At 43.4% G+C, this 14,592-nt stretch overlaps 1 protein-coding gene across 1 annotated transcript; it reads left to right on the top strand.

Moving 5' to 3' along the window:
- The first annotated feature begins 3,339 nt into the window (after positions 1-3,339).
- Positions 3,340-3,995, top strand: LOC128049902 (selenoprotein S-like). Its single transcript, XM_052642220.1, has one exon. The coding sequence runs from the start codon at positions 3,340-3,342 to the stop codon at positions 3,904-3,906; it is 567 nt and encodes a 188-aa protein (XP_052498180.1). The 3' UTR covers positions 3,907-3,995.
- The last annotated feature ends 10,597 nt before the right edge of the window (positions 3,996-14,592 follow it).

Below are 14,592 nucleotides of genomic sequence, written 5' to 3'. Positions count from 1 at the left end.
TCATTTCTGCTGTACTGCAAAGTGATTCAGTTATACATATATATCCAGATATATATCCATTTAAAAAATATATATATATGCTTTTCTATTATGGTTTATCACAAGATATTGAATGTAGTTCTCTATGCTATACAGTAGGTCCTTGTCATCTATCCATCTAAATGTAATAGTTTGCATCGGCTAACCCCAGAGTCCCACTCCATCCCTCCAACACACCTCCTTCCCCTTGGCAATCACACGTCAGCAAGTATTTTTTGAATACCCTTATGTGCTAGGAACTGGTTTAGGTGTTCAATATTCCAGGCTATAGGACAGAAGAGAACAGACATATTCCCTGATCTGATGAAGAGTAAAATATAGCGGGGAGGATAGACTTTAAACAAAACCTCACAATTAATTCATTACTTATAGGTGAGAGAAAAAATGGAAAGCAGTCTACCACGGGGCCATAAATAAATTAGTTTGGGCTCAACCCACAAATTGGAAAGTAAATAAAGTTTTTAAAAGGACTCAAGAAAAACTTCTCTGAAGTTCTTAACACCCATTTATATTATCCTTGTGTTTTAACAATACATAGAGTGGATAAGGTGAAATTTACAGATGTGTGAAACAACAGTGCAGAAGAGCATTTGGGTAGTTGATAAGCAGCCATAAAACACTTTGCCAATCTGAAGTGTTATAAAATGCCCCGAGCCTCCCTGACCACCTCAGTCAACTCCACCAGTCATGAGGCTAGCCTGAGCTGCCGCTGACACTCGGTCCTCTCTTGATCCACTCTAAACTGCAGATCCCTATCAAACCTGAAAAACAGGTGTGTGAATATAATCCCCCCTCTTCTTTTTCATTCGTCTTCATTGCTGGTTTTCCCGGGCTGTGAGTCCACTACTAGACTCTCTAGCTTCCCTGTGAGTCTAGACCCCTTGGTTAAATGTATCTAAATGTCTACAAGCACTATAGACTTCTGTTTTGTCTCTTTGACCTCCATTGTATACAATTCCCAGACCCGGGTTTGCTCAGCTCTCTAGGCCAGAGCTAATACAGTGCCCCAGCTGACTCTGATGGGATCCATTATGATGAACCATAGCTGAGCTCTGAGAGATGCTTGTCGATTCTTTTCCCCATCCTTAATTGTCTTTTCAATTCTCCACAGCACTTGTTTCAATCCAGGTTCTCTCTTTTCAAGCTGAATTTACGCCTGCCAAATTTCCTTGTATCTAACTGATAGGTTACCGGATTATACATGGAGAATGCTCAGATTTTCTCTGAATCATTAGCCATTTGTTTCTCCTTCCATTCTGCCTCAGAAAAACGATATTCTACCTTGTATTCAAGCCTACCCCCTCTGTGTTAAAGGGACATCTTTTTACCTAGTTTGTGACTTGATTCATTATTCCTTGTCTCTTTCTTTCATTTCTCTTTTTTAAAAATTTTGCCTTTTGACATCTTCTCCTTAGCCTATACACGTATTCAAATTGAATGATTCGTTATGAAATATTCATTTCCTTTGAGACTATATTCTCTCTTTTCCCTTCTTTTAACAGCCACACTTCTCAAAATAGTAGTGTGTATTTAAGCCTACGTTCATCCCTTTCACTTCCTTGTTTGACACTCATCCATCAACTTCTGTCCTCTTCTGTAACCTCTATTTACAGAAACAAGGGGAACTTCTCAATCACCCAATCTAGTTGCCTCTTTTTCTTCATGGGAAATAGATGGGAAAACAGTGGAAACAGTATCAGTCTTCATTTTGGGGGGCTTCAATATCACTGCAGATGGTGATTGCAGCCATGAAATTAAAAGACGCTTACTCCTTGAAAGGAAAGTTATCACCAACCTAGACAGCATATTCAAAAGCAGAGACATTGCTTTGTCAACAAAGGTCCATCTAGTCAAGGCTATGATTTTTCCAGTGGTCATGTTTGGATGTGAGAGTTGGACTGTGAAGAAAGCTGAGCACCGAAGAATTGATGCTTTTGAACTGTGGTGTTGGAGAAGACTCTTGAGAGTCCCTTGGAGTGCAAGGCAATCCAACCAGTCCATCCTAAAGGAGATCAGTCCTGGGTATTCATTGGAAGGACTGATGCTGAGGCTGAAACTCCAATACTTTGGCCACCTCATACTAAGAGTTGACTCATTGGAAAAGACCCTGATGCTAGGAGGGATTGGGGGCAGGAGGAGAAGGGGACGACAGAGGATGAGACGGCTGGATGGCATCACCAACTCGATGGACATGAGTTTGGGTAAACTCCAGGAGCTGGTGATGAACAAGGAGGCCTGGCGTGCTGCTATTCATGGGGTCGCGTGAGAACTGAACTGAACTGAACTGAGTCACTCCCTGGGGCTTCCTGCAGAACTTGTCACACAGTGTCACTTCTCCACAGTCTCCTGGTTCTCACACCTGGCCGGCTACTTCTTTTGCAGGCTACTGTTTGCCTCCTTTATTCTGGCATAATGGCTTCAAGTATTGCCCCTTATTCCCAAATGTATCTCCTGTTCTAATCTCTCTCCTGAGTTTAACTCACATTTCCCACCTCTTGCAGAGAGCACGGTTTCTCTGCAAGCTTTCATGGGCACTTCAAACAGAACTCGTCTGAACTTACGTCTCTCAGCGGCGTCCAGGCACCCTGAACCACCCTGAACCACCTGCTGACTCCAGTTGGGATCTGCAAAATCGTTTTGCCCTTTGTCTTGCTGTGTCCCTATCCCGCACTATCTGTCTGCAGTGCACCTCCTCACACCATTTCCCTTGTTTCCCACACCCTCCCTCCCCGTCATTCTCCCACTTGTTGGAGTTGCCATCCTTCAGTGTTTGACTCTTGTTTTACCCTCTGAATAAATAATAACTGAACTAAACCTCCTCTTCCCTATTCTTCACCCATTCTTTGCTTAGAATTCAGCTGTATCCGATCATACTCAGTCTTGTATTCGAGATACACCCTTGTGCTTGCTGTCTCTATCAAAGCCAGAGTCCTAAAAGTATGGGGCTGTGTCTTATTCACCTTTTTATCTCTACTGCCAACCACGGCACATAGCAGAAACCCTGAACATTTTGGTTAGTTTGTATTGTTGGAAGAAAAGTACCACAGATCTTAATTTTTAAGAACTGTTTCTTTTGAAGAGCGCAGTTTGTAATACACAGGCTACAAATTTGGTAGACTGCAGGAAGTATAAAAACAAATACACTGAATAAAGTTGACATTTTTGCCTTTATCCTATTTCAGTTAACACGGATTTTTAGGCAATTCTACTCTGTAAGAGGCTTGTTTAAGGGTGATGAAATTCTTGGAAATCAAGGTGAAGTCTGGTGTGCGGCGCGGGGCTGGCCGGGGCTGCGTCGCCATGGAGCGGGACGGGGATCAGCTATCCGTGCGGCCCGCCCTCAAGACCGAGGGGCTGCGTTTCCTTCACGTCACAGTGGGCTCCCTGCTGGCCACTTACGGCTGGTACATCGTCTTCAGCTGCATCCTTCTCTACGTGGTGTTTCAGAAGCTTTCCACCCGGTTGAGGGCCTTGAGGCAGAGGCACTTAGATCAAGCTGCCGCTGCTCTGGAACCTGATATTGTTGTTAAACAACAGGAGGCTTTAGCAGCTGCTCGTTTGAAAATGCAAGAAGAATTAAATGCACAAGTTGAAAAACGTAAAGAGAAATTAAGACAGCTTGAAGAACAAAAAAGGAGACAGAAGACTGAAATGTGGGATAGCATGCAAGAAGGAAAAAGTTATAAAGGAAATACAAGAAAGCCTCAGGAAGAAGACAGTCCTGGGCCTTCTACTTCATCAGTCATCCCGAAACGAAAATCTGACAGAAAGCCTTTGCGAGGAGGAGGTTCCAATCCTTTGTCTGGTGAAGGTGGTGGAACCTGCTCCTGGAGACCTGGACGCAGAGGACCCTCATCTGGTGGATGAGGCTAAGAATCTTGTTAGTGTCACTTTTGACATTAGCAAGATGAATCCTTAACCCTCAACTCAATTGTCTTACGCACGCTTATCACAGTCATTAGCCAGGGGGAGGGGTTTTCTTTCTGTTCTTAACTACACTGATGACTTCAAGGATGGAAGGCAGCATAGGGTGTGGACATGGCCACTAGGCAGTAATTGCAGTTAGTCACACTGCACTGAAGCCAGTGACTGTTCATTGATTTTACAGGTCTTTGTTAGCGGTAGCTAAGGGCTTCCAGGTGATTGGTGATCTTGATAAAAGAGACCTGGCAATGATCCTTCAAGTTAAGAGGTCCTGGCTGGTAGGACAGTTTCTGTGACAGCTTGCGTTGAATGATGTCTTCCTTGTAAATGGTGAGCCCACCAGCAAGGATTACTGATGCAGACAGTTGACGGGGTTGTTCTGTAAATTTATATGTACAGAACTGTTTTAAAAAAGAGAGAGAGACTGTAAATATTTTTTTTAATGCAGAGAACATTTTCAGTATCTTAATTAAATTTAAGGAAATTTCTTTATGCACTTGAATTTGTCTATCTAACATAATACAGCTTTTTATCATTCAAAAAAAAAAAAAAAGATGAAGTCTGAGGGTCTGGGATTTTGTTTTACTTTCCTTAGAGTTAGTACGTTAGCCTGCTACTTCTCCATGGATGCTGACTGAAGATGTGAGACTCCTGGGTCAAAGACAAAGGACTTCACTACTCAGAGCACAGCAAGGAACATGACCATCATGTTGACATCAGTTCCTCATGTCTTCCTAGGTCAAAGGAGTGATACTAAGCAGTCTAGGTGGGTGTTGATGGGTTTGTGTTGCAGCCAAGTTACACTGAGTTTGAGGAATCCTCTTTGGCCCAGAGGGAGACATTACCTCATTCCTCACAGCTGCTGTAAATACAGCCTGCTAGATAGCCCAGAAAAGAGAGATTGGTCAGGCATTCATAACATACCCAGAGTCTGCCTGCAATGCAGGAGACCCGGGTTCAATCCTGGACTGGGAAGAAACCTGGAAAAGGAATTGGCAACCCGCTCCAGTACTCTTGCCTGGAGAATCCTACAGACAGAGGAGCCTGGTGGGCTACAGCCCATGGGGTCACAAAGAGTCAGACAAGACTGAGCAACTAACACTTTACCCCTTGAGAAAACAGTTCCAGATTTTAAACCTGATGAGAAGGAAAAAAAAAATCAGAGGGTTAATGAGAATAAGACTTTGTAGTCTACCTGGTTTTATAACAAATAAAATTTCTAACCACTTTACCTCATGAGAAGTGAATCTAGGCCTCGTATATAAAATAACCACCAACTAAATCCAAATGACCTCAGGCAATGTCTGTAACTTGCTAAGTTAGTAGTATAGAAACTATAGTTCTTTACATCTGCAGCCTTTTGCCACATACTGAGCTTCTTTGAAAGTTTTAAGAACTTTATACTCATCAGAGGATTTTTATCAGGTATGACTTTTACTCTCTCAAAATGGTAAATTGAACTGTAAATTAGAGTATGCTAGTAAACTGGATTAGAATTAAACACTTCCTTGGATATGTGCAGTTGAGCAAATAAAATACCTTTTCCTCTCAAGATTCTCTTGAAAGAAAGGAGTTAACCTGAAATATCTTGTCAGCGTATAGAGGTGAGGTACTTGAGACAGAAGGGGACGACAGAGGATGAGATGGTTGGATGGCATCACCGACTTGACGGACATGAGTTTGAGCAAGCTCCAGGAGTTGGTGAAGGACAGGGAGGCCTGGCGTGCTCCAGTCCATGGGATCGCAAAGAGTCAGACACGACTGAGCGACTGAACTGAACTGAACTGACTTGAGACATGCGAGGTGGCAGCCCAGACTTGAGAGGGGAGTTACTTTTTACATTGATGATTGTAACTCCTGTTTCCCAAGACCATATTAGCCCTAGTGACTAAAACGCTTAGGCAACAGTCACAGAAATTTTGTTATTGCCTATTTCGACTTTCAGCCTCTCCACTCCCCATGTTTCTCAGGATGCTTTCAAAGCTTTACAAGCCTCTGCTGTAGTGTCACCATCACTCTTAAAATTGGAGATTGACTGCCTCCAAGGTTCACAAATGTTTCAGCAACCCTAGGTAATTTGAACTTCTAAGCTGCCACAAGTTGCTCAGACTTTTCAAGGAAGGCCTTGTTTTGTACGAGCTCTAATTCGCTTGCTCCCTTTCTCTCCCCTTGCAAGGAAAGTTACCCAGGCTTCCCCGAAGCAGAGTTACAGGGCTTTTGAGTAATTCATTCTTCACTCGGACGGAGCCTTCCACTCCGACTCAAACTGGTTTCCAACATAGGCCATATGCCTGGAGACCCTACCACACCTCATGGTGAGTTTTCAGCCTTCCTGAGTTGCTTTCCTTTCCTTCCCTTGAGTTTATGGAAACTTTCATCACCCTTTTATGTTTGAAAATCTTTGCAGTAGAGGTGATCATCTTTTCTTTAGCAGCCATATGCTCATTACCAACATCCCATTTTCACAGTTTGCTCTGTTATTCTTCCCTGACTGCTGAGATTGTCCTATACACCCCACCCCCCCACCCCACCCCACCCCACCACCAGAGTCATGGTTTCTTTAACTGATCGGACCAGGAAAGGACAGATGATGCCCACAGGTAAGGAGCTGTGTGTTGCGCTAAGACTTTGTCTTTGAACTAAGGATGCTGAGACTGAGTCATCTTCTATTAAGCTGTTGAATCAGAAGGGCAGGTAAAGCCAGGATGAGTGAGTCAGATAAGGATGGTTTACAGAGAGGAATAAATCAGACTCTGTCTGTTCTGTTCACCTCTGTGCTCTTTGCACCTAGCATGGTGCCTGGCATAGCAGGCTTTCAGTAAGTCTTAGTGGAATGAATAAAGCAGACAGTGGGGCGTGTGTGTGTGTGTGTGTGAGAGACAGACTACTTTTGCCTCCTACAGCTTTCCATTTCCTGATCCCAGTCCCACATGAAGACAACCTTCATTTTCTGCCCTATGTCCATGAGATATCCCTGTGTCCATCCAATAATTTTTCCTTTATGCTAAAGTTAGTTTGGGTGTGTTCTGCTCCTTTGCAGCTAAATTAAACCTAAGAATCTCCCACTTCAGTGGGCATGTTTCCACTTGGTCCAAGTGAACCTCACCTTTTGGGGATGAATAGAAACTCAAATTCAACTGAGAATAAAGAAAAGACCTCCCAAAATAAAGCTTCTTGATCTCCTTAAAAGGCAACCTCTGAAGAAAAACATGATAGAAACTGCAAATTGAGGATCCTTTTGGAGACAGGGTCAGACTTTAGGCATTGTTGAGTGAATGCGACTTTATTTAAAGTCAATGGAGAGTGTCAGATATGATCAGGACACTCTTGCCAACCTAAGCTCCAGGTAGAGGAAGAAGAACAGTGAGTCACAGCTTTACCCTGAACTCTGGAATGCTACTGGAGTGATTTGGTGATACAGAGACTTCCTTACAGTTTCTGGTTGTACTCTTGGCTGTTGTAGAGTACACCATAGAAAAAGGTTATTCTTTCCTGCTCCCTGCCTTGGAGGACACATAGAAACCTGGGAGGCAGAAGAGTAGTTGAAAAATTCATTGGCAACCATCATAGGCTTGAAACAAGGAAAAATGAAATACTGGAAGCAGTATGGTGTATTTTTCAAGAGCATAGTTTTGATGTGAGACCAATGTCAAGAACCAACTCTCCAACTTACTAACTAGCTCTGTGTCCTTGACTAAGCTGCTTAGTGCCTTAGAGCTGCAGATTTCTCATCTACAAAGTGCAGATAAAAAATACTTATAAATATGCTTTAAGTATTAGGTTAGATAATGTCTGTAAGTTCCTAGGCCAACGGTACCAACCAAGTGTTCAGTAAGTGGTAAGGGTGGTTAGGATAATTAGTGCTTTGTAATACAAGGATCAATGAAAAGTGTGTTATTTTCCTGTTAACTGGAAGGGAGGTTGTATTTTTTTAAGTTTGTGTATGTGTGAGCACGTGCTCAATCATGTCCGACTCTTTGCGACCCCATGGGCTGTAGCCCACCAGGCTGCTCTGTCCATGGGATTTTTCAGGCAAGAATACTGGAGTGAATTGCCATTTCCTACCCCAGGGGCTCTACACAGGGAGTGAACCCGCTTCTCTTCTGTCTCCCGCAATGGCGGGCAGATTCTTTAGCACTAGTGCCATCCGAGAAGCTTAAGTTTAGAAACTTAAACATACTAAAACCTGTATTTCATAGCTCTTCTTTACTGTTATCTTTTGCAAATAAATCCCTGAGTGTAGACAAATGTAAAAGAAGGGTCCAGGAAACATCTAACAGGATAGTAGTTATGCAATAGATAGCCATCAGTTGTGGTGTCAGTCAACAGCAGAGTTCAGTTTAGTTCAGTTCACTCGCTTAGTCGTGTCCGACTCTTTGCATTTCCATGGACTGCAGCACACCAGGCCTCCCTGTTTATCACCAACTCCCGGAGTTTACAACCCATGTCCACTGAGTCGGTGATGCCATCCAACCATCTCATCCTCTGTCGTCCCCTTCTCCTCCCGCCTTTAATCTTTCCCAGCATCAGGGTCTTTTCAGATGAGTTGGTTCTTCGCATCAGGTGCCCAAAATAGTAGCAGAAGCAGAGTAAACTCCCCCCAAAGGAGGCGCATGTGAATTCGCACAGGTGATCTTCTCAAGACCTTAAAAGCAATTGTAAACCATATGACCTGTAGATGGCGGACTTGGATAGGGTGAATATTAAGCAATGACTACATAGAAAAGAAAGCAGTGGGTTTTGTTTTGTTCAAGAGAGGACTAAGAAAAGCGGATACATTCTTAAAAAGCTGCACAACACACACCAAGCCAAAAGCATCCTTCGCCGACACACTGGGTTCTTTCTTCCAAGGGGACCCATCAGCCTGGATGTCAGAGTGAGCCCACCCTCAGTCATGTGTGCCACTGAGAGACAAGACTGTATTTGCTGGTAGAAATGTTTTGGTTGAGTAGTCATGCTGGTTGCTAGTTAGCAATACAAGGAAAAGGACTGTCAAGTAGGGAACATAAATAGATTTCTTGTAAATCTCTTGAGGGGTATAGAAACATTACCTTCTCAGAATATCCATACGTAACACTCTGTATCTGAACCGATTGTGCATGTCCAAAATAGCCACATCTTTTGATCTGAATATTATAAATAATTATATCCTCCCTTGCTCGATTACTGCCGCTGTGGTGTGTTTGCTCTGTTACCCTGCTCAAGGCAATTCTTTAGGGACCAATTACCATTCTTTGCTGATGTCATTTCACTGGCTGAGGATTTCTAGAGCACCACACAGGGCATTCAGGACTACTAGAGGAGCTCTGTAGTACTTTGTACAATGTATGTGCCCTGCCTACTGGATACAGGTGGGGTTTTCTCCCTTAAAATTCTATTTTGGAGTACAGATTTTACTATCCCAGGTCACAACTACCTATAACACGTGAGTTTGTAGGGAAATGAGTATGACTTTCCAAAACTGCCTGCTCCTACAGGGGCCTGAGATGTTCTGCTGGTTCTTCCAGTTGTGAAAAAAGCTCAGCAACTCCCCCAGCATGATGGACTGATCACCATGTGCTGCCTTATAAAACAGGGTCACTGTCCCTAAAGGGCCGCTCAGCTTGTGGGTCAGGTGAAAGGACATCTTTAGACTTCTATGGTGCCTCTGCCCTGTCATTTATTATGAGGCTGAAATTATTGTCTGCACATTGGCCTCCCCACAACTGTGGACTTCCAGAGTCCAGAAACAGCATCATATTCATCTCTTTATCCTTAAACTGTTTGTGTTTGGCACACAGTAGGTACTTATAGAAATCTTGAAAGAATTAAAGAATTAATATATGTGCTTGGGATGGACAAGAATGCAGGAAGGTGGAAATGTCAATTTAGAGTTAAAAAAAAAGGAGGAAGATAGGCAACCTACCTATGAGGAATTGTACCAATGTTAGACAGATATTATTCCTAAAGAATAGAAGAAGAGAAAAGAGCCTCAGACTGTGTACGGCCTAATCCATTTATTTTTACTAACCAAACTCTCAAGAGATTGACTAACATCCTGTTAACTGTTGCCACCGGAGAACACACCTCTCCAGAGATCGCAGTGTTTGTGTCCTAATTCTATGTATTTCGTATCTTCATTCATTTTACTACACAGAGTACTAACCACTGTACGATCACAGCGTCTTCATGCATTTCAAAAGGAAGAAAGTCATTAGCTCCCAGGGTAAGGTAGTTCTGGTGTTCAGGTGCTTCTAAAAGGTTGCAGTTAAGCTAAGCTATGGTAAATAGAGACATTATTTGAACATCCAGAAATTGTAAGATCTTACCTAAGAGTGGATTTGGGTATAAAGGCGCCCACTGGTGAAACACAGACCCTAGAGCTTGAGAGGGACAAACAGTGAGGAACAGACTGTGAGAGACAGTCCGAATACGAGGAGCTACACATCACCCCAGTGCTGCCTGTGGAACTGACAGTGAACATCTGACATAAAACAGCGGGGATAGTCGAGGACGTGGGGACCGTGTACAGTGATGGGAGTAGGACTATTGTGTCTGCACGTGATAAGCACTGAGGAAACACTGGTGGAATGAGCAGGCCATTCTAAGGCTGAGCTGCTGCTAAGGGAAGTCATGAACGGCTTCGCTAACGGAGCATTCATTTATAAACAGAAACTGAAATGAAAAAAAAAAAAAAATGGGTAGAAACCAGTGCAGGAAAAGATAAAATGAAAAGCACTAATCAGAAACAATTCAGAAGAAAGGAAGGAAGCAATGTCTGGAAACATGAATGAATGGATCATCATAATGGTGCTTATAAAACTCTCTGTTTTGGACAACCAGTTTAAAAGAGAAACACGCTATGTAGTATGATTTTCATCAGTCAGCAAAGTGTGTAAATTCATCTGGAAATGCAGATTCATTCTTAGAAGTTAACTTAAATAAGATAAATAAAAGGACATTTGATAGATTTTGTAAAAGCTGCTGCTGCTGCTGCTAAGTCACTTCAGTCATGTCCAACTCTGTGCGACCCCATAGACAGCAGCCCACTAGGCTCCTCCGTCCCTGGGATTCTCCAGGCAAGAATACTGGAGTGGGTTGCCATTTCCTTCTCCAATGCATGAAAGTGAAAAGTGAAAGTGAAGTTGCTCAGTCGTGCCTGACTCTTAGCGACCCCATGACTGCAGCCCACCAGGCTCCTCCGTCCATGGGATTTTCCAGGCAAGAGTACTGGAGTGGGGTGCCATTGCCTTCTCCGTTGTAAAAGCTACATACATGTTATTCATGTACTAAACTATAAAGATAACTACCACCAATACAGCCTATATAACAGGTGAAAAGGAGAGGTGGGCAAGAAATAGGTTACTGCATGAACATATACACTGCCATGCAAGCAAGAAAATATAAATATTGACCACAGCCCCTATAGCAACTGATTATGACATTACAATTATAACTTTCGTAAATGTACTTTGCCAATAAAGGTCCGTCGAGTCAAGGCTATGGTTTTTCCAGTGGTCATGTATGGATGTGAGAGTTGGACTGTGAAGAAAGTGAGCGCCCAAGAATTGAGGCTTTTGAACTGTGGTGTTGGAGAAGACTCTTGAGAGTCCCTTGGACTGCAAGGAGATCCAACCAGTCCATTCTGAAGGAGATCAGTCCTGGGTGTTCTTTGGAAGGAATGATGCTAAAACTGAAACTCCAGTACTTTGGCCACCTCATGCGAAATATTGGAAAAGACCCTGATGCTGGGAGGGATTGGGGGCAGGAGGAGAAGGGGACGACAGAGGATGAGATGGCTGGATGGCATCACCGACTCAATGGACATGAGTTTAGATGAACTCCAGGAGTTGGTGATGGAGAGGGAGGCCTGGCGTGCTGCGATTCATGGGGTTACAAAGAGTCAGACACGACTGAGCAACTGAACTGAAACTGAATGTACTCTCAGTAAGGAGCGGGGAAGGGTAGTGTGAGAGGCTCTGCTCCTTCACATAGAGAAAGCTGAGCGTGGAAGAATTGATGCTTTTGAACTGTGGTGTTGGAAAAGACTCTTGACAGTCCCTTGAACTGCAAGGAGATCAAACCAGTTAATCCTAAAAGAAATCAGTCCTGAATATTCATTGGAAGGACTGATGCTAATGCTGAAACTCCAATACTTTGGCCACCTGATGTGAAGAGCTGACTCATTGGAGAAGACCTTGATGCTGGGAAAGATTGAAGGAGGGAGGAGAAGGGGATGACAGAGGATGAGATGGTTGGATGGCATCACTGACTCAATGGACGTGAGTTTGACCAAACTCCGGGAGATGGTGAAGGACAGCAAAGCCTAGCATGCTGCTGTCCATGGGATTGCAAAGAGTCAGACACGACTGAATAACAACAGTGATGATCCCATCTGATCTGTCCTTGGATGAAACAGGCCATATACTGGTTATCGATTTGGAGCATACGCCATTTTCTCTAGGCTAGTGCCCCCACTTTGTAAGGTGTCCTCCACCTGGCTCTGTAACCAAGCCTTCAGCAGACTATCGCACTGCTCTGCAAGGCCAGCTGCTCCTGGTTTATGGTAAAACCAATGAATCCTGTGGGAATCCTACAGCATTCTTGACCAGAAGCAGTACTGCATGCATTACTGTGGGTGAAATTAACTTTCAGTAAGTCCGCAGAAAGTCTTGCTAATAGAACATAGCAGGGGCGTAAAATCTATGTGCAGAGCATAGATCCATTTTAGTGAGAAAAATTGCTACCAAGTCCACAATGAAAGTGGTTCGATATAATCACTCCACCCCATTCACCACGCTGGGAGCTGTATGGAGGGCTCAGCATGGGTTTCTGCTGCTGGCCTTTAAAGCGTTCATTTGTGGTGGTAGTAGCCAGATCTGCCTTGGTAAGAAGTTCTCATGGTTGAGCCCATGGATAACCTCCATCTTCGCTTTTGAACCTACTGAGAAATAATGATTCCTGGGGAAGAGGACAGCTGACATTTGCAGTCCTGATCTTCCTGCCCATTTGATTACTGAGTCTCCTCCGTAGTGAGAGCCCTTTGCTGAGCATTCGCATGGGGCACAATATTCTCACACCTGTGAACCTATTTTAACAGGTCCATACAAGTACCTCTACCCTAAACCTCCTGTCAATCCAATCTTTTTCCTTCCTACTTGCTCATCATCAAAAGAAACCCTTAGACTCTATGTATATACCTTCACTGTGGTGATCTTTCTCTCTAGGTAAAATGTACAAATAGATGTACTTCTTAAAGTTCTGCTTGTTGTGAAGATTTATCTTCCTACTTGTCCTTCATTGTGACAGTGTGAAGAACTCTAATGCAGCATGAACTTTTTTTATGGCTCTTGCCTGTATACTGTGCATAACCATTAGTAAATCAGTCTTGAGCCATTTCTCCCCTGTCCATATATGTGGGTCCAGGTAGAGGTGGGCCTTGCAGCAAGACTAGCTGCCACAAAACTTAAAGCCATTTGCTCCTGAAATCTTCTTGGGCCTCTAGAACTTGGTTGAGTGTGATCTTGTATGTGCTGTTTCATCTTGATGATGAAGAGCTGCTCTGCCCCTCCAAATTTAACAAGTCAGAGGCCTCAGTCAGTTCAGTCACTCAGTCGTGTCCATCTCTTTGTGACCCCATGGACTACAGCACGCCAGGCCTCCCTGTCCATCATAAACTCCCAGAGTTTTCTCAGACTCATGTCCATTGAGTCGGTGATGCCATCCAACCATCTCATCCTCTATCATCCCCTTCTCCTCCCACTTTCAATCTTTCCCAGCATCAGGGTCTTTTCCAATGAGCCAGTTCTTCGCATCAGGAGGCCAAACTATTGGAGTTTCGGCTTTAGCATCAGTCCTTCTAATGAATATTCAGGACTGATTTCCTTTAGGATTGACTGGTTTGATCTTACAGTCCAAGGGACTGTCAAGAGTCTTCTGTAACACCACAGTTCAAAAGCATCAATTCTTAAGTGCTCAGCTTACTTTATAGTCCTATTCTTCACATCCATACATGACTAGTGGAAAAACCTTAGCTTTGACTAGATGGACCTTTGTCAGCAGAGAAATATCTCTGCTTTTGGTCATAGCTTTGTTTCCAAGCAGCAAGCATCTTTTAATTTCATGGGTGCAGTCACCATCTGCAGTGATTTTGGAGCCCAAGAAAATAAAATCTGTCACTGTCATTGTTTCCCCATCTATTTGCCATAAAGTGATGGGACCAGATGCCATGATCTTAGTTTTTGAATGTTGGGTTTTAAGCCAGCTTTTTCACTCTCCTCTTTCACTTTCATCAAGAGGCTTTTAGTTCCTCTTCACTTTCTGCCATAAGGGTGGTGTCATCTGCATATTTGAGGTTATTGATATTTCTCCCGGCAATCTTGATTCCAGCTTGTGCTTCATCCAGCCCAGTGTTTCTCATGATGTACTCTGCATATAAGTTAAATAAACAGGGTGACAATATACAGCCTTGATGTGCTCCTTTCCCAATTTGGAACCAGTCCGTTGTTCCATGTCTGGTTCTAGATGTTGCTTCCTGACCTGCATACAGGTTTCTCAAGAGGCAAGTAAGGCAGTCTGGTATTCGCATCTCTTGAAGAATATTCCATAGTTTGTTGTGATCCACACAGTCAAAGGCTTTGACATAGTCAA

This window comes from Budorcas taxicolor, chromosome 6 (assembly GCF_023091745.1).
Source record: "Budorcas taxicolor isolate Tak-1 chromosome 6, Takin1.1, whole genome shotgun sequence".
Taxonomy (NCBI): domain Eukaryota; kingdom Metazoa; phylum Chordata; class Mammalia; order Artiodactyla; family Bovidae; genus Budorcas; species Budorcas taxicolor.
This window is presented reverse-complemented; position numbering and strand designations above follow the sequence as displayed.